Source organism: Crocuta crocuta, unplaced genomic scaffold (assembly GCF_008692635.1).
Source record: "Crocuta crocuta isolate KB4526 unplaced genomic scaffold, BGI_CrCroc_1.0 scaffold479, whole genome shotgun sequence".
Lineage (NCBI taxonomy): Eukaryota > Metazoa > Chordata > Mammalia > Carnivora > Hyaenidae > Crocuta > Crocuta crocuta.
The window spans coordinates 3,842,220-3,864,121 of NW_027531875.1; the positions used below are offsets into that span (position 1 = coordinate 3,842,220).

At 32.4% G+C, this 21,902-nt stretch overlaps 1 protein-coding gene across 3 annotated transcripts in view; it reads right to left on the bottom strand.

Moving 5' to 3' along the window:
* The window catches only part of CSMD3 (CUB and Sushi multiple domains 3), a 1,194,711-nt gene that overhangs the window by 703,705 nt on the left and 469,104 nt on the right, over positions 1–21,902 (bottom strand). Inside the window, exon 7 of one of the 3 annotated variants that reach the window (XM_077772928.1) lies at positions 9,262–9,573. The exons of the other annotated variants lie outside the window; for them this stretch is intronic. Coding sequence (XP_077629054.1) covers positions 9,262–9,573 — 312 coding nt within the window. The remainder of the gene's footprint in view (positions 1–9,261; positions 9,574–21,902) is intronic. 3 annotated transcript variants of the gene reach the window in all.

The window sequence follows — 21,902 nt, forward strand, 5'->3', positions numbered from 1 at the left end:
CATCTGAGATAGTTTATCAATGTTGGGAATATTTCGAGTGAAGAAGATCTCTTGAAAGTGGACAGAGAGCAGGTACTGCTTCATATGTATTGTTCTTACTCTATCTTAATCATCTTCCTATAAATTCTTGCTATTCAGTGTATCAACATAGCCTGTGGACTTGTTAGCAGTGCAGATTCTCAGATCCCACCCAATCCCACCAAATTGCAATCTGCACTTGAACAAGACTGCCAGGTGATTTGTATTCACACTGAAGTTTAAGAAGCATAGTCCACAACTTAGTTTCCCAGTCTCTAACAACTGTTATTTGCACCTTTGCATACATTACTGTTTTGTCTGCCTGTTCCTATTTAATTTTTTCCTGTAATTTCTTGTTGAAATAACATCTAAAAGAAAGATACATTAGATAATATCACTTCCCTGCTAAAGACAACCAATGTCTCCTGTCTCACTCAGATCAAGATAAAATTCCCTGTCTGGGCCTCCAAGCCTCCATGATCTGTGGTTTCCACCAGTTTCCCACCTCATCTCCATCCCTCTCCTCCTTGTCCACTGAACAGCAGCACACTGCACATTCTTATCCTCAAGAAAGATTCAAAATCCTTCTAGCTATTTTATTTACCTGATATGCTTTTTACTCCATCTTAGGATGGCTGTCTTTTTCCATATTTAGGTCTCAGTTTAAATTTTACCTCCTCAAAGAGGCCTTCCTGACCTTCCAAACAAAGGGAGTCACCCATATATCACAAAGTCTGTTTTAATATTCAGCACAGTCCTTGCTACCATCAGGTAGTTTTTTGGGGTTTTTGCTTCTCTTTTTCTCCTCACTTGAATATAAATTCAGTGAGGAAAGGCACCTGGGTGGCTCAGTCATTAGGTGTCCAACATTGGCTCAGGTCATGATCTCACGGTTTGTGAGTTCGAGCCCTGCGTGGGTTCTGTGTTGATAGCTCAGAGCCTGGAGGCTGCTTCAGTTTCTTTGTGTGTGTCTCTCTCAGCCCCTCCCCTGCTGGTTTTCAGTCTCTCTGTATCTCTCAAGAATAAAAAAAATTAAAAAAATATTTTAAACTCAATGAGGCAGGATCTACTCAGTTTTGTTCAATGTTGTTTACTCATGAACTGGAAGAAAGGCTGATATGTAAATAACTCAGTAAACATTTGTTGAAGAACAAAACACATAAGGAAGAAAGAGAAAAGAAGGGGAGGGATGGGAAGGGGAGGGGAGGGCAGAAGGAAGATGAGAGGAAGGGAGGAAGGTTGGTTTGTTGGTTGTTAAAGAAAAGAAGTAGGAAAAGAAATAGATGGGAAGAAAGAAATGAAAGGAAAACTAGAAAAAAATACAAAAAGAAAGGAAGGAAGAAAAGGAGAGGAGAGGAGAGAAAAGAACAAAGAAATGAAAAAAGAAAATGAGATCCTGAAGAAAGTAACTCTGTCATCTTTAACACAAACTACAAAAGCTAAAATTAGATCCTCAAGTGGAGAGGTTTTAGAATTTAAGGCATATAGTTAGGCATTGGGCTCTGGAAGAAATGTACTTGTGGCCGAGTTCTTATCTATTGAAATAAGGAGAGATCCAAACCCTAAATTCCTTGATATTCGTGCTGGCCACATCTATGCTTGTTTTAACATAGGCTATACAATCAGATAACCATAAGGATGAGTCAATTTTGACTCAAACATCAAGAGGAAATAGAAGATGATGATAAATACATTTAATTAATATATATCTGGCTAGAGTTATTGACACTTAGGTTAGAAGGGATAGTAACAATCATATTATTGATATACTCTTTGATGCCTAAATGCTTCCTAAATACCTAATTTGTCCATCAAGTTATGTTTGAATATCTAATTAGTGATTTGGTAATTTACTGCTTCCTGAAGCACACAATACGTATTTGAACAGAATTCAACATTAGAAGTCTTCTTTATAATAAACTATTGTGTTTCTCCCTATGGTTTCATACACCAAGTTCTATACCCTATGGCTGAAGAAATTTGATCTCTCTTACATATAACAACACATCACACTTTTAAAGACAGCTATAACTCAAACCCACTCACCTATTATACTCATTCTGTAGCAATTCTCTGAGATGTGACAGATAATCTTTTTCTGCAGTTTTATCCCTACAACTTTTCCTTTAGAAGCAAAGATTATATTATACTTCTTTTGTATTTATCACAAGCTTACCAAAGAGATAATATATTCAATAAAACCCTATTATTTGATAGACAAAGATCAGTATCCATAAAGATCTAAGCTCCCAACCATAAATTAACTTCTTCAATGGCTATTGTTTACGATGATTAAAAAACTGTTTCAGATTTACAAATCTATACTAAGACTATTAATAGAAAATTTGAAAACAGTATTAGTTGCTTGCAAGCTGTTGAAAATATTCAAAATTCCATGTGTGGCCAAATAGCCTATTAATGGAAGGCACATAGTAGGCACCCAAGGGCTATTACTTTAATACAATAATGTTTTTTGTCATATTACAGTTTTGGGTTTTTTTTAAACAAAGGTGTTATATATCACAGAATTTATATCTGAAATGAACTAGACATTTCAGTTTTTCTGATAGTCTGTTTTCCCTTTGATAAGCAATGTAAATGTTGAGATGAGCCAACTTGAAAAATATATTGCTTGTGATAAAAGTGAAAAAAATAATAATGCTTTTGTTTAGATTAAAATTGCTGACCTAAAATTTAGTTTTATGCTGAATAAACCATTCTTACCTTAAAGGTGAAAATAATAAAGAAAAAGTGTTCAGGTCAGAAACTGATGATTAAAACAGGTTTTCTTTTAGGCTGCTGTTTTGAAGAGAGGGGAGTCTACATCATATTCAGTTTTAAACATAATTTCATGTTGCTTTATAAACCAAACTAAAGCTCTGCTTGATCCTACTGATATGATTAAACATACTATTAAACATACTGTGGAAGAACTGGCTACACTATCTCAACATAAACAGCAGCAATGACTATAAAATGCTAATAATGCATTGACTCAACAACATGTTATAATCATCTAAGTTAACATTCCATGAGGAAGAACAATAAAAGATAGTTTATAATTATATATAGCTATATGGTAATTCTTCCAGAAGAATATGTCCACATTTTACACTTGAAATCAAGAACTACCAAGGCACCTCATTAGCAGCTGACAAAAGTTGCCTATATATTTAAAAAAAACAAAGAAATACTCCCCAATATCAATATAAAAGAAAAAAGGTTAAATCATGTGGAGTAAAACACAGTTTAATGATTATTTTTAAATGGTGTGACTATAAACTTCCTGAGAAAGAAAAACCAATTGTGCTTAAAATCTATATTACTTAAACCTTAATATCATCTAATACAAAGCTTTACATACATTAGACCCTTATTAAATCATAAATAAATGAAAGAATGAATGAATACTAGTCTAGCAATATGAACTAGCTTTTCATACGTCCTCTTGCAGACCACAATTTTCTCTCAAAACTAATGATGTATTAGATGAATCTGAAATATTCCAAATAATTCTAAAATATTTAATCCTAGAAGTACAGGACAGTCTCCTTGTTAATGTTTTAATTATATTATCACATAGGTCCTCTAACTCAATTTTTGAGTTGAAATCTCTTAGGGCTATGTAATTGAACTATACGGTTTAAGGATTATTGGGAAAAGGTGCTTTAAGTAAATATTTATAAATAATTTCAAAAGAGCTTATAGTTAAGGCAAAAAATATTCTGGTGAAATTAAAAATACCATTAGATATTATTATATTATATGATTTTAAACATGTAGACATTTTTAAACTAAAAAATTATTGTTTTTAGATTATTCGTATGAATGTAAACCCGCTTTAAACATAGTTGAATACTTCCTTTATTTTGGTATAGACTCATGATATTTCTACTTAGCACAAGTAACTATTCAAAGCATTTTCAATGCATCCTTGTGATATAAACACAATTTATTAGTTTGAAACTTTTATTCCTATTCAAGAACTAGTTCAAATATTCCCTGTGCAGCCTTCCCTGACTTTCTACATCCAGAGGTAGTTATTCTCTACCCTTATTTCAATAGCATGATATTTTTCTGGTAGTGTTTCTCACCAAATTTTTATAAATTATAAATCTTTAATTACTGTTTTTTAGTTATATAGACTACGTGATGGCATAGCCTGGATTCTTTATACCCTTACTATCAAGTACAATGCATGCACATGGCAAGAGTTAAAACATAGTGAATAATAATATAAATAACAGTAATTAGTATGTGTTGAACATAAGTCAGCAAGTGTGCTAAACTTTTTCACACAGCTATCTGTGATGCAGCTACTCTCCATTACTAAGTAGTTGAGCTTTGAGAGTTGAGGTTATTACTCAAGACCAGATAGGTAACAAGGCGCAAGTGCCACTCAGCCTTATTCTCTGACCTCAGAACTAACTAGCAATGGTGGGCAATTTAGTTTTATCTTTTCAATGAGAAAAAATACCTAAGTATTTTTTAGTATTTCCACCTAATACTATCTTTAATCTTCACAAAAACCCTGATGTAATATTACAACACTCTTTTACAATTATATGGAAATTAAGCTCAGATAGTCTGTGTGACCTGCACAGGGTCTCTCACATAAGTAGGCAACAAAAGTGGACTCAAACCCAGTCAATTAAAACTGAATTCTTCTGAGAACTATAGGGTGCTAATAGCACAGGAAATTGTGGTTTGGTGTTAATAACAGTTTAAAGATATAAACCAACGTTGTTCATTAGTATTATTTTTTTTACTTTTTATTTCAATGTCAAGAGACTCTTTTTAAGTAGAGAAAATTGGAAATTGCTTCCTTTTACTGTGAACAAGTAGAAAGTTAAAAAAATTAAGAGGATAATTGAAATTGAATTACTGATATTTTAACTATAATGTAATAGGAAAACTAATTGAAATAGTATTGTATCAAAAACTGAAAATATCTTTGATAAACATTCCGTTTGTTTCTAATTATTCATTAATTATTCATCTGCTACTTATAATAAAGTAACTAGCTATGCTGATCTATAATACACAGATTTTGAGTCCAACACACAAGTACCAAATTATTACGTGCAATTTCAATGTCCATGCCTTCTTTGTGTTTATAGTGATATTGATGCAAACTGTACATACTTTAATTGCCTCAGATAATTGGAAATAGATAAATTAGGAACTAGTAATCATCAAAAAATATCATAAAGGAGCACCTGGATGCCTCAGTCAGTTAAGCATCTGCCTCTTGATTTCAGCTCAGGTCATGATCTCATGATTAGTAGGATCAAGCCTCACGTTGAGCTCTGCACTGACAGTGCTGAGCTTGCTTGGGATTCTCTCAGTCTCTTTTCCTCTGACCCTCACCCCATCCTGTGCGCTTTTTGCTCTCTGTCTCTCTGTCTCTCTGTCTCTCTCAAGATAAATAAATAAACATTTTAAAAATATATATACATATATAATGAAAATGTAATTGTAGTGTGAATAAAGAAAAATTATGAAAATTAATAAATTATCATACAGTATAAAATACTATGGACTTGTACACCTCAAAGGAACCTTTGCTATCACAAACTCTATCATATATATGATATGAATGCTAATAACTTTCAGCAAATGTCCGTTGTTTAACATTAATATTTAATCACATATTTGTTGACTTTATAGATTTCTTGTGTTTAACTATAAAATTCCTTTGCTTTTATAAGTGGATAAGTCTATAGACAAGGCATTTAACTAGTTTTATGTTGTGAAATTGAAGTGGTATAAAAGCAATTTATTATTTGAGTTCATGAAAATATAGTTGCCTTTTAGGAATTAAAAGTGCTGGTATTTTTAGAACTATGACAAAATGAAGTCATTACCTTTAATACTAACATGTATAGATATTTGACTGTACTGAAAAATATAGTTTTAAGTTTTCTAAGAAATTTAGGCAAATGCTTTAGCTGGTCAGAGTGTAAATATTTATTCATTAGTTTAGCAAATATTACTTAAATATGTTTATGGTTCAGAAGCTGTTCTAAGCACTGGGTATGCAGCACGAACCAAACCCACTCACTCCTTACTTCACAGAGGTAAATTTTACAGGACCAGTCATAGGGCTGCTAATTGTAAATAAAAGAAAAGTACAGAATATAATGGTGAGTTAGGACAGATAAAACTAACTTGCCTGGAGGTGACAATTAAGCTAAAATTTCTAAAGGGAACTGGAATGATCTGGTTGCCAGAATAAAAGAAGTGCTTCATCAAAATGGCTTCAAGTAGAAAAGAATATGGTGTGTTTGACACACTAACAGAATTTCTATTTGGCTAAAGAAGAACAGTGACTGTGAGAATCACATAGGATGAATTTGGAGGTAAGGACAAAAGTCGGGCCAATTTCCTTCAGGACACCCCCAAACCTGGGTTTTATTACTAAAAGTTTGTTGAGAAGATTTTAAGAGGTAATTCTGACTACAGTGCAGAGAATGGAATAGAAGAATGAAACCTAACTTTTTTCTTTAAAGTATCTAGAAAAATTAAGGATTTAGTTTTGCATTATGTTTACAGACTTATTTAAAATGTCAATGAAATGACTCACTGTCTGCATAAATCCCATAACTACTTCAGTGCTCAAATTGCAATGAGATTTACAAAACTTTCCTTGTACACCTTATGGATTTCTCTGTATCTTTCACTCTATCTCAGTCTCTTGAAGGAAAGGGTCATCTATTACTTATCTTTACTTTCTAGACCAGAGCATGGTACTCAGTAGGCATTCCAGGCATGCCTGATGAGGTAGAATTATTTTTAATAAACAAATAATGCTTTGGGGCACCTGGGAGGCTCAGTTGGTTGAATGTCATTGGTTGAGTGTCTCACTCTTTGATTTCAGCTTAGGTCATGATCTCATGGTTATGAGACTGAATCCTGCACCAGGCTCTGTGCTGAGGGCGGAGCCTGCTTAAGATTTTCTCTCTTTCCCTCTGCCCCTCTGTCCCTTGCAAGCATGCTACTACCTAAATAAAAAAAAAAATTGATTTAAAAAGAATACTGCTTTGATATCAGCTAATTCCGATTTAGAAACTTGGCCCTGCTAAGAGTTAAGTTTTTGAAGTCTATTTTATGTCTTAAAAGTAGCTAAATATTGAGGGTTTTCAAAAACATTGATAGACATAGGGTGATGTCTCTTTTATTTCTAACATTTATATTTTTTAACCCAAAATGTTAAAAATCTTGAGTCTCAAATATAATAACTAGCTATCTGAAATCACTAAAACATTAGATTATTGAGAAAGAGTTAAAAGGACCAATTCTAATAAAAATAGAGATTTGATAAAAGTATAGTAATTTGTCACTGAAATAAATGATAAATATAAACTTCAGAATGTTTTCCATACACATAATTTAAACAAAAAAAATAGGAATATTTATTTCCAATGTAGATGGTACTACTCAATGGCTATTATATACAGAAACACTATTTCAGAAAGAATATGGGGAATGATGAATCATGTATTAGCTCTAAAATAATAATTGCCTAAAAGAGAATTTGAGCACTGATTTGGAATTTACCCATGAAGTAATGTGCTTAATTAAAATTTACTTGAATGTAGCTCAAAATTTTAGATTGAGTAATTTTCAAATCACTATATTGAATTTAATAATGGACTATTTATTCATTTCATTCTGAATTATTTTTTCTCATTCTCTAAAACACTAATTTGTAACCTGAGTTTCACGCATCACTTGATGGCAACTTTGACTGAAGTAGTATTTGTATTATTAGTTGTTTTATATAATAAACTTATGCTTGAGAATTACCCATCTTTTATTCAATGGGTGATAAAATAATTACAGAGAAGTCTGCAATTCTAGCTCATGCAATTTTCCAAAGAGAGTGAAAAATCTAAATAGAAAGGTTTTTTTCCTTAATATTTTAATAATATGTATGCTCTTTTAAATTTCCTGCTATTAGGAAAAAGTATCTGTTTGATAAAGCAAATTATCAATTTTACTATGACTCATAAAATTCTTTACAGGGGAATATTCATGGTAAGGAAGTGTATAGAGTAGCAAGACACTATGGATTTAATACTTTACAGGAGACTACTACATGTTAAGAATTCAGTTTATGATGCTTATTAAGGAGAACAAAAGTATATTCAGTATGAATTTTGATGGAAATGAGCTTTTGGGACATTTCTATATGATTTTCAATCAACTACGTAAAGATGCCTTGAGTTTTCTCCTTATTGTACATTAAGCACAGAATGCTTTCCATTACTTATATCATGCTCCATATAAACCATGCCTACTCACATTAAATAAACCATAACCAATTTGGAGAATATATGATAATGAGTCAGAAATAGAGTTGGAGTGTATTTTGGACTTGAAACGTGTTCAATTAATTAATATTTCTACTGATGCATATATTGATATAAATGAAGTCCCTTTACTTTTTGACACTACGTTGATTTTTTTCATAAACTGCTCAGTGAAACTTGCTACCAAGAAACAGAAAAATAGCTTGGTATGCTTCCTAATTTCATAAAAGGTAGGCTTGTATTAGTCAACTAGAAAATTACCAATATACGAGTTGGCTTTGTGGCAATTTTTTCTATAAAAGATTAGAAATCTAACGGATATTTAAATTTAGAGCCATAATCTCAATGAATAACTGTTATCTTTTCAAAATTGAAAATCTCAGTACTACCATATAGATCAGGTGATAGGTAATTTAAAATTTAAAAGCCAGCTATATAAAACAATCAACAGACAGAATGTTTCCATTTTGCCCAAAATATCTATTTTCCTAATTGTTAATTAGCATCTGTGTAAGATTTCATGCAAATAGTGAAAATTACTACATAGGACAAATCATCAATGTGCAAATATGTACACTTATTTATAGAAACTGGCTACTTAATTTTCAAATAATCTCAACATCATACCTGGCATGTAATATGCAATAGATATTTAGTACTTGTTATTATCTCTTTACGCATTCTTTTCTTTCTACGTTTACCCCCACCCCCACCCAATATTTGCATTTTCCTTTGATTTGTATTTTTAAATTTTTGTGCTTTCAAATTACTCAGGGCTTGGCTATTACGATCTATATTTTGCAGCTAAACTTTTTCCTTTGGCTTCCTACATCTTGGCTCTCTTTCTGCTCATTCTCTAATTTGAATCGTTACCAAAATATAGCTTTGGTTGTAACTAAACGGGCACAAGTAAAATAACATCCAATACCTCTATGAGTAACAACTGCAAGCTCTTTAGTTCTTTCTATCTGTTCAGCATTTCGTGGTCTTCTCCTTGTACTTTGTGTATCTGCTTGATGAGGAGAGAGCCCGTCCTTGGATGTGTTGGGGTCCAGACCTGAATTTCTGAGATTCGAAACTTGCACTCGCTGTTCCTCAGAAAGTCTACGGATGGTGACAGCTGTAACACTGGATACAGTAACATCTGCAGGTGTGCTAGCAACAGCAATAGCACCAGTGGTAGTCCTGTTATGCTCCTCTAACTCACCAGTGGAGGTAGTGTGGGTCAATGTAGAAGAACCTGTGGGACACAGTAGCACTAGATGCTAACTTTTTCTTTTAAATTTTATTTTTTTTCTGATAAGTTTAATATATTATATTCCCTTCTATTACCTTAAGGATAATCAACACGAAGAGGCAAAACACAAACACGCCACTAAAATGTGAAGTAACCAGATCCGATGATTGTTTCGTATCAATCAACCTCTGAATAGGTTATTGCACGCAAATATACCACATTTTCACTGTGACACATTAGGGGAGAAAAGGTGAAATAGTAAACCCTTTATGTGGTGCTGAACCCAATCTTTGTTCTTTATCTACAGATGAATATTAGCAACAAACGCCTTACAAGTGACAAATTTTGACAGAATGGGTAACTGTGTAACCACACTTTTCTCAAAAGTATGCTTTGAATAGTCTGTGCCATGTCTCTTCATAATTTCTGGGAAAAATATCAAACATTTCTATTTTAAGATAAGCAAGGGAAGGAGAATTTAAAATAAAAGCCAAAATTAAAACAAAATGATTAAAAAAATAAAACTCTGGATAACTATTCTATGTAGATGTCTAATTAACCTCACTTGCAGAAAGCAGCCAACATGATAAAATATTCAATGTCATGAGCTATATATGCTGCAGGCTCCAGTGGGGTGTGTTTAGAAGTTGGGTTATATATTTCATAATTTTCAAGTAAAATTTGATTTTCACCAATTCTCAGTAAATTAAAATTAATCATTATATTTAGAAATGATTGAGAATTATCTAGTAGCATGGAATTTTTATCCATACAAAAGTAGCTTTAATAAATAGTTAATAATTCCCAAATATCTCATAAGTGTTTCATGGTATATATTTCTCTACATTCTCAATCTTATTAAGGTTTCACTGTAATTTAAAAATAGATTTTAAAGGAGCCAAATTAGAGTTTTCTTTTTCTTTCACTTAAACCTCTTTAAAAGATTATAGTACATAATACTTACATAATGAATAAAAGGAGCCTTTTTTTCTTTCTTATAATAAAAGTATGAAACTGAAGATATATTTAAAAGGATCTTGACATCTAAGACGTTTAACAAGAAAAAAATACTGAGTTTTGGAAGTACAGCTACTAATTAGCAATAATCATCAGGTCCTGCTTAGAAAACTTCTGAGTATTTTTAAAAGCCAATGAGTGGTATGTTTTCATATGCTTGCCTTCTCAATAAACTGCATCTCAAACTTCTGTCCACAATGTATAATTATATACTGTAGACAGAAATACATAGGATTATTTTAACCATTCTGCAAGAGGAAAACAGCTTTATCCCATAATGTGGTTTGAGCATGCCCTGCCTTCTTTTCTTTTCTTTTTTCCTTTCTCCCTCTTGTGTTATAGGCAGGTGAGTGGTAAGATTAATAATTCTGATTTCTGCTTTAGGCCAAAAAGGATGTCAAACATGGGGTCCTCTTGCTCATACGCAGCAGACGGAATCATGTCTGCTATGGATTCTGCTAGGCTAAATTGTCATTACAATTAAACCTTGGTTTAATTTGGTTTAGAGACTCAAATGATGGTTCTATTTTCAGGAAGCCAAGGGTAAATGAGGTAAGACAATTATAAGATTATTTTAAAGACCTTTAATATATTCTAAAGCATCGGTCAGAAAGAAGTTGCTATTGAATATTTATCCAAGTTATATTGTGAAGATTACAATCTCATAAAATCATGTTGGTTAAGCAAATTGACCAATACATTTACTAAGCTAATATTTAGTAAGATTTTTCTTTAATTACATGATTAGGCAATAACTACGCTTATAATACTAACATTTTGTAATGAACCTCATGGTAAATCAGACATTTGAAATGCCTATGTGCTTATAACTATAAAAACAATGACTTGATCTATATTATTCACCTAGGTAGTTTATACCTTCAACTTTAGAAAGGTAGTATAAAATCAGGGTGGATGAAAACCTAATACTTTAAAACTTTTCATAACTGTGTCATAATTTCCCCAGCTTTCAGTTTTAGTTTAAAGAAGGAAACTACTTAACTATAAACATTTGTTGCAAAATATAATTTAAAAGTATGAAAAATAATAGAATGCTTACTCTATCTCAAATCTCAATGTTCTGACCTTATTTTATGGAATAAACTGAGTAGTTATTTATTATTTTCTATCATTGAAGTTATTACAATCGATCCCAAATCTCACGTATTTGGGTCAATAGCTCGGGTAATTCTTAGGAATGTGTCTAAAGTGCTTCTATAACTAATCTTCAAGACTTATATATAGACCAGTTCCAGACACCCATTTTCTTGAAGACACCAGAGTACAAATACAGTTCCTGACAAAATCTGAGATCTTTGTTAGCCTTTAGATCCAGGATTTGCTAACATCCAGTCTTAAAATCTTGAGTAATAGAACTCTACTTCTGGCTAATAGTGGTGGTGATTCAGTACTATACTCTTAACCTGAATCCAGAGCAGGGTGGAATGTTGGAATAAAGTATTGAAAAACCAATTTATTTAGCAATCATAGTCCAACCACATACATATTTCAACCAGATATTTTACTAAATATCTGGTTTCCTATGTTTTATGTATATTTTGTGTTCATATTCTTTCTTCCCCATACTAGAATGCAAGCTCCTGAAAGACTGAGATTTTTGTACACTCTATTAACTGCTGAATTACCTAGTATCTAGAATAGTGCCTAGTACAAGGTTGATGCTCAAGAAATACTCATCAAAAGAATGAATTTATTTAATAATAAGTCTAAAGTAATATTAATAATAATAAAGAGAATAAATTTCACAAATGAAATATGATTATAATTTTACCATGGCAAAGTCATAATTCAAGCAGTATAATGAATGAAGAGAAATTCTAAAGGGAGGAAAACTGATAATTTTGTTTTTAGCTTTCAAAGACATCATTTTGAAAAAGTGTGGAATCTGAAGATTTATCTGCCTAAGAGTTACTTGAAGATTTGTGTCGTGATTCCCAAACCGTAAAAGATACAATGTTCATATGGAATGGATTTACTTAGAATGTTCAAATTTCTGTAGAGTGAAGAATAGTTATATCTTAAAAGCTGGAGACAGAAGTGCATCTAAATGCACTTAAATATTTTTGATATATATAATGGAATAACCTCTATAAAGAAATGACTGATTTCCTCTATAAGGCAATAAAATCATCCATCACCATACAATTATACATTATATAATTCTTTTACCTAAAATGTAGACCAATTTAGAATATTGGTTTTAGTATCACTTTAAATTGGCTGTGTGTGAAACACAGATTTTTAAATTGTCAAAATGCACCATTTACCATTTAACAGTTTAAAAACACTCAACATTTTGCATACATAACTGCTTCATGAGATAATTGCCAATGTTAGGAAAAGCCTTAGGATTCTGTATAGCAACAAGCAATTATTAAATATATTATATAGCTAATCCAATATTAAAATATAATACTTTGTGTTTTCTTTTTAAAAATTTAATTATGCTACACAATTAAGTAAACATTATTTTTGATAGCACAATGTTAAATGCATATGTTACACAACATACAACCCCAATTAAGAAATAAAATGTACATCCAAAAAATTCATTCATTTGAAATTAAATTATGTATACAAGATGCAGTTTATCACAATTAGAATATCCTGTCATTAAATATATTGAGATATATTTTAAAATTAGATGTTTACAACATAAATACAGGTCTAAAGTGTATTTTATTAATATTCTTTAATAAAACATTTCTCAAGATAACAAATTGAAATGAAATGGTTTACATATATAAGCATGCTTCCCTAAATCATAACTATGTCATATTTGGAACTATGATAATGGAAAATGACATATGCTACACATGTAAACTGGCAAATTTACTTAACAGTAATCCTTACAATATTAAATTTGGATTACATTATGTATTATAACGAGAATTATGTTTTTGAAGGCTTTCTTATTTCAACAGTATCATCAAGAGACTAAGCATAATTCATATAAAGCCATTTATAAATGTGTCATTTAGAAGGTATAACCAAAAATTATTTCTGTAATTAAATTTTTATTTTTTATGGTCAAACTTTTAGCCTTAAAGATTTTTAAAACAATTTTGTTTCACTCTACTTCATAATTATTGTCTAACTCACCACAAAACTAAAGAACAGGATGTGCTGCTAAAGATATGAATGGATGGCCCAATATGTACACAACTATGTAAGCACATGTTAAAGATATTGCTTATTCAAAGGAGTAGCTTTTAGATATTTAGGTTTGGCATGTTATTTAATATTAAAAATATATTCTGTTCCATTAACTTTAGTATTTCAAGTGAAACATTTGAATGAAAGTTTAATTAACAAAATAATTCTAGATGAATAATTTTGTGACATTACGATATATAATGAAGAAAAATGCAACAAACATTTAACATGAAAACATGCAAAAGGAAAAATATACAAAATAACAACAAAATAAAATCTAAATACAACTAATACAACAATTCTATTTGAGCCATAATTTAGATATTCTATAATCTTAGCATATGTAATTTGATTTGTATGTTACATTTCTTTTATTTAATATTACTTGGATGCAACTTAAACACGTTAATGAGGTAACTCTTGAAACTAATTGTAATATGTGTGAATGAGGCAAACCAAAGCCACTGCTTTGTGACATGCTATAATTTTCAGAAAGCATAGTGTAGTCAGGTATATAACTTGGGTATTTTGCATTTTAAACATTGTTAATTCCAGTCTGCTAAAATCTCTAAAGCTTAGTATTCTATAGTACAAATTAGTGGATGTGCCTGTACTATGAATATTCAACTAAGAAGAAATGAGTAAACTGAAAGTAGCCTTTAAACGGTAAAAGAAATATAAATGATCTACCTTTGGTTAACTGTTACCTAATATAAAATTATTTCTCTGATTAGGAGAATTTTAAGTGAAACACCCTGGAATAAAATAGTTTGTTATTTAGTTTTAAAGAGAAGGTCTATAATTAGTCTTATAGTTTTAAATTAAAATATTGTATTTATGTTAAAACTACATAAGATTATTACCTAAAAATGGCTACTTAGGTGAACATAAGATACTTCTGATTATAAGATGCAGCTCTAAGTAAAACGCATTCTACCAATTAAACTATGACATAACAATGCAAAAACGCTGTCACCTGCATCTAGATTTCTGAGATGTTAAATGTGGAAAGATATTGGTCTTCATAGAGTTAAAAAGAAATTAGTAATTCTAGTAGGAGATTTTCTATGATCACAAATTAATTAAATAAATTTTATTTATTTAATTTACAAATTAATTTTCAAATAGAAAATTACAAATTTTTTTGTATTTTGTGTATTAATTTACAAATAGAATGGAGAGTTCAAATATAAGTTATCTTTCTGAATTGACTGATGAATGAATATATGTTTCTATTAATGTTGTATATTTCTATTTAAATCTCTAAGCATTAAATAGGGAAGTTAATATTAAATTTTGCAAATGGATTTATTACTGTTTATCAGGTACAAATGATCAGACTGATTTAATATGCAAAGTGACTGAATAAACATTTGGAGTCTAAGCTGCAACTGATGATACATCATTAAATTCACACTTACTGAGAGTAAATTAATAATTATAAAACAAATATTCAACAAGATATTTACTAATGTCATGTTGTTTACATGCAAAATAAAAATCCCACATTCTGAATTGTTTGAAATGTGATAAACCCACATGTCAACCAAACATAAATACCTTTATCTAAATGAAATATAGAAAATATCAAAAGTTTTAGAAAGTATATGGAGAGTACTGTATAGGTCCACCATGNATATATATTATAAATGTCTGAATGTTATGCTAAATATCATCACAGTTTTACTATAAAAATGTGAATGAATAGACATCTCATTAAAAGTACTAAAAGAGCATACTAGGGAAAAAATTTTTTAAATAGACAGTTGGAAGAATCTTAAAGAAACTCTTTCTTTAAAGGACCAATTCTTGCTTTACCTAGTTGATTAAAATAAAGTTGCAGAATCAAACTTTCTCATCATTTATTCCTTTCCAAATATTTTGGAAGTCTCAACTATGTGTAGCAAGGAGTCCTAGTGGTCATTGTTTTAATGTGCCCAACCAAACATACACACACACACCCACCCACCCACACACACACACACACACTCCCCACTCATAGGAATAAATACCTACAAAGTACAAACTGAATCTTTAGTGTAACTAGGCATAATATCCTTCCATAAAGTCACAAATACTGACAATAAAACTTAAAGGCCTGGGTTCTGAAATAAAAGTGATGGCACCCTTGTCAAATTTCATAAGAATATGAGAAAAGGGTATATTGCCCTTCCACACCTTTCTAAAACCCTCTCCTAGAATGTACACTGTTAGATTTCTTTCTTGCCACAGATCTTGTCTCTCAGCTCAAGTAGAAGTATTTGTCATTCAACAAACAAAATGCAACTTAATACAAACTTGTTTCATTTCCTTCCACACAAAACCTTGTGGAATAGCTACCAGTTCTCTTAGAGGATTTAAAGGTGTTATCAAGAAAAAGAAGTACTAATATATTTAATTTCAAAGTGTTACATCAGGAATTCCTTCACTTCCAGAGTCTTGCTATCTCTTGCTTGATAATGGATACGTATTAATAACTTTTTGAAAATACAAAGTATGTCTCATATGTGTGCACCCCCACATCCCCTTAAATGCTTAATTAGTATGTGAGAAATAAATAAATGTGGCTAAATGTACTACTCTCTCCTTTCTAAAAAATATTTTACTTTCTATCAGTATTTATTGAACATTAAATGTATTTTTAAGGTATAAATATAAAAAATTGAGCCCATCCAGATGTGTTCAAACAATATAAAAACACTTCATTATAATATCACTGCAATCTATGGCATATGCTAGACTAGAAGGAAAAGAGAGGAAGAAACATCCAAGAACATATAAATCGCCCCTTCATTCTGTGTTTTCTCAAATGGGAGTAGCATATCCCTTCTCTTCCGTTCTCCAGCACCCTTTTCACCACTCCCGCCCCCCACCCCCATAACCTTATAATAAGGACATTATGAAGAAGAAAGGAAAGAAGGGAAAGGAACTGGTAACATCACTCTTTCTACCAACTATGGTTGAAAGGAAAAATAAGGGGCTATATTGTGACCCAGCCCATCATATCCTTGAGTCCTTCCCACCTTGACTATCTGATTGCATCCATGTTTATTCTCTATTTCTTTCTCTAGTGGTCTCTAGTTTGTGGGGGGCATAGTTTCTTCATTTTCCATTCATTTCATGTGTTCTTTTTTAGAAAGTTTACATAACTCTGGTTTTATGTAGGTGATATGATTTAAAGGGAACCAAGGTCCTTACCCCTACCTTTTTTCTGTGTACCCAGATGGTACTGAAAGATGCTCTTTGGGATTAGGTATTGCTCTCTGAAGATTGTCTTCTTATAATCACACAAATACCTTTCTGGTTGAGAGAACACACATACCAGAGTGACTGCCTGACCATTCAGTTTGAATTAGTTTATTGTAATGTTTTCTTCTCCTCAAAATAAACAATAGGGACTCTTTGAAAACTGTATTTTTGATGAGTGTGAAGCTTGCAGTATATCACTGAATGCTCCCGGTTGAGGCATTTATCATAAATTGATATCTGATCCCACGTGACTGTTATATGATTGGAATTACTGGGTACATTACTAACAAGTGAGACATAAGGGAGGTGTGGGCAGGTAGGAAAGGGCTGATATTCTGAAGGAAAAGACTATAACAGTATTGATTGTTGAAAGGTTGCTGAGCAACTGGTGAGTATGTGCATAAATATGCTAATGTAGAGCAGCCTAACAAGAAACTAGCCAAGAAAGGTCTTATTTTCCTGCATCATACACTCTGTATGTAAGACACTGTATATTTTAGAGCAGCTAATTAATTAGCAGCAGAAGTCATTTGCTTGAAAATAAGTGCCAATCTTGGCTTAGAAAAGTTGCATGTTGGAAGAAAAATACCCTGGAGAAATAGTAAGAACCTATAGAGTTAATTGTCAAAGGCTACCATTAATCAGAAAGGCACATATTTTATGCATTATGTATTGGGGTATTGTGTATAAATATGTTAGGATATTTAAAATAAAAATTTCCATGTTGAGGGGTAAATCTTTATATTCCTTCATGTAATTACTCTGCCAAGATCCTTTCTTATTTATCTTTTTTTTTTACCAAAAATACATTTCAAGGCACTATGCAAAGATTGTCTTTTAATATCATCAATAATATAAAGATATGAATGTTCTAATAATGATAGCTAAAATTTGCATTTATTTGGCTTCAAATATATTTTGGAAATTGATAATTTCCAAATTAATTATGGAAATTGATGTGTTAAAATTGAGAGATAAAATACAGACATCTGACTGAGATGCAACTCAAAATCAACCATTCTGACACTGTGACATCTGGCCAACTCTCTTTGACACTTCCTACTCTAGGAGTAGAAAGTTTGATCCTCTGGGTCATACATATCAGAAGGTTAATTAGAGCTCCCTTCACTCAAATCTTCCCTGAAAAGGAGACACATAAGTTTGTGTTTTAAATACAAAGGAATCTCATCTCTTTTAGAGCAGAAGTTACTTGGAAAGGCAGGAAAAACAAGAGCAAAATATAAACAGAGATTCAGCAAGGGACTTGTGTTTATTTTTTTCCTGTTTTTTAGATATTGTTAGATATGGGGGGAAAACTTTATCTTGTATTTATTCTAGAGAAAACAAATGTTATTTAATGATACTTTCTATTCCCCATCATTTCTATCCCAAAGAAACTGAGGATTTTTCCTTTTTCTATGTTGTAGCAGCATTTCAAATATCTGACTTTAAAACCTGAGACATCCCATCTTGCCTTTCCTCTTTTTTATTTCACAAACATGAATTAAATGATGACTATTCATCAAGCACAAATACACCCCTTCCAAAGCATGCATGTGCACACATGCGCGCACGCGCGCGCACACACACACTTCTCTTTCTTACACATATCCCATCCCTGCCTTGCAAGTAAACATTCATTAATTTAAATAATCAGAGCCATGTGATATATTCAGTGAAAGATACAATGAGAACTATGAAAATATAGCTGGAAAGCCATTGGCTATGTTTCCGAAATGGAAAGACTGTCTAGTGGAAAAGACACTGGAATTGGGTTTAAAGCATGAGCCGATTTTGACAGATTATTAGGAATATTGTAGGAAAAGAACATTGTAGTCAGAAGTAACTGTTTAATAAAAAGGTGTGGCATGGAAAAATGTAAGACATGCTCAGGCAATTGTAAATTATTGGTTTGGCAACAATGAAGAGAGAGTTAGAGCAGATTTCATAGGCAGAGACCAATGTTTGAAGAGCAAAGAAATTTCAACTTGAAATGGATGCTTGAAAAGATGAAGCATCACTGAAGAGTGTTAAGCAGGAGACTGGCATGACAAGATGGTCTTTTCAAAAGCATTGTAATTGCTGTAATGTGGAGAAGGTACTAGAGTTATGTGGACTAAAGGCAGGGCAGATATTTAGCTGACTCCGTCACATGACTATGAGCACCTTGATATAGGGTTGCTAGATTGTAGTAAATAAAAACACAGGACACTCAGTTGAATTTGAGTATCAGATAAACAACAGTTGTCTTTCTTTAAGTACTTCCTGTGCAACACTTGAGACAGATTTATAATAAAAATTATCCACTGAAGGCACCTGGGTGGCTCAGTCAGTTAAGGGTCCCACTCTTGATTTCGGCTCAGGTCATGTCCTCAAGGTTCTAGAGTTCAAGCCCACTGTTGAGATCTGTGCTGACAGCAAAGGAGCCTGCTTGGGATTCTCTCTCCCTCCCTCCTTCCCTCTCTGCCCCTCCCCTGCTTGTGAGAGTGTTCTCTCTCTCTCTCTCAAAATAAATAAATACATCCATTTAATGTAATGTGTTTTCATTGATCCTTTGAAGACTTATGAAATGCAGAGAGTAGGCATGATGACATCATGAGAACATCTAGACAAAATTCATACAAGCATCTTTTTATAAAATGAAAACTGAAAAGAAGATAAGTTGAATGAGGTATACTAAGATCTTTTATTCCACTTGTATTTAAAATCTATATTTTTCATCTTAGTATTAAAAATAGCTAATACTGTAGTTTAGCCTTTTGTCATTATAAAACGCATGTTCTATAGTTGAGGAAGAAAATAATATTGAGAAGTAAATCTATAGATGACTCATACAAAACGGTGCCAGCTTTCTTATTAATGCTTCATTCCAAAGAAACTTGAATTGAAGATATTTCCAGCAAGAACTTAATGGACTTGGAATTGTATCCAAGCAATAGAAATGGTAATGAATAGTGAATAAAGATATCATTCTCAAATTATCAAGTAAGCCTTTCGACCTGTTAGTCTCTCCCCATCCTTGTTTTTTTTCAGATGGCAGAAACTATAAAATGAAAGTACAAAATTCAGTTATCTCTCTTTGACATATATATATATGTATATANACTCTGAAAAAGTTTTTTGGAGTAAAGATGTTCTATTTGATCAAGATCACATACATTTATTTTTTATTTTTATTTTTATTTTAATGTTTTATTTATTTCTGAGAGAGAGAGAGATGGACAGCGTGAGCAGGGGAGGCTCAAAGAGAGAGGGAGACACAGAATCTGAAGCAGGCTCCAGGCTCTGAGCTGTCAGTATAGAGCCCCACGCGGGGCTCTAACCCACGAACTGCCATATCATGACCTGAGCCAAAGGTGGATGCTTAACAGACTTAGCCACCCAGGTACCCCTCAAGATCACATACATTTTAATTGACAAACTTTCTGATGAAAATGATTAAACAAAGGAAGGTTTCTTACCATTAAAGTGGTTTTAAATATCTGAAAGTTTTATATCTAACGTAATGATTTTGGTATACTGAAATTACAGGTAATCATATGTATATCCATTTTTATGAAGAACATTTTTAACTTTTATAATGGTGATAGATAGAAATTCGCTCTTCTCACTTGTGGGAGGGAGTCTTTCTATGACCCCAAATTTCTTTTTTTTTTATCACCCCAAATTTCTGAACGAGGTTAAGACTCTGTAAACATATTGGAATGCAAATATGTTTACCTGCTGTGACTAGATAACAGAACTATTTATAAAGAGCAACAACCATTTACTGGGCACAAATTATGTTCTAGACATAGTCACAATTAATTTATTTAATCCTGAAAAGTACCAGTAAATGGAGGATATTATAGCTTCAAGCATCTTCCATCATACACGGATTCACTTTGCTAGTAGGCAGAAAGCTGGGGTTTGGACCTAAATTGTGTAATCCCAAAACCACAATCCTAACTCCTATGAAATCACTACACCTCTGTTTAGCCTCCCCAATATAGCACATGAACACTTGTGTCTGAATCAACACTCATTTATGTTTTGTTTTCATTGCATTTCTTCCCCATCACTTTCTTCTCCAACACATGTTTGTTTCTAGGTCCTTCTTACAATTCCCTTGCCTCAGGGCAGGAAGGTTTTGTAGGGCTAAAAGGGAAATTTGCTATAAGAACTCTCCATAACTTTAATTTCTTAACAGTTTAGGCCTCTTCAGGAGATTACGTCAAGTGACAGGAGAGGGGGAATGACTAGGGTAGAAGTTGAGGGGCCAAGAAGAGGCGATAAAGATCACACACACACACACCCTTCCTGCTGCATTGCTGGCAAGTGGAAACATCCTGGTCTCTCCTCTTTGGCTAAGATTCTCATCTCAGGCTTGTTATGGGAAGTGCAGAGTCATTTGCCTTCAAGTGAAATATAAGGTTGAATAATGATGACTGGGTGCCTTTCTCCTCATTGTCCATACACTGCAAAGGCCCCTTGGTTTCTTGTGCATCTCAAGGGAAGAAGAATGTGTCAGTGTTTCTTTCACCCTCCCTCCACAGTGACCTGGATAAATGTTTCCTCCTGTTAGGTACAACGGTGGCTCTCAAATTCATTGAATTGAAAAGAACAAAGTGACATTTCTTGCCCAATCAAGTATGTGGATAAATTTCATCTCTTTCAGTTGTAAATCTAGCCAAAATGCACACCATGCCCAGCAGCCTGTCTTGTTTTCAGTTTCAGGTTGTCATATGATGCCTCTGTGTTCTTACTATTTCCTCCTTTAATATTACAGTTTTTCCCTTATAAAACCATTCTTAGTAATCTAATTTCACTTATCTTTAAATATTATCTGCAGCTCAATCATTAAAAGACTCACATTATCACCCCCCCCCCCCCCCGGTCTCTGCCCTCCT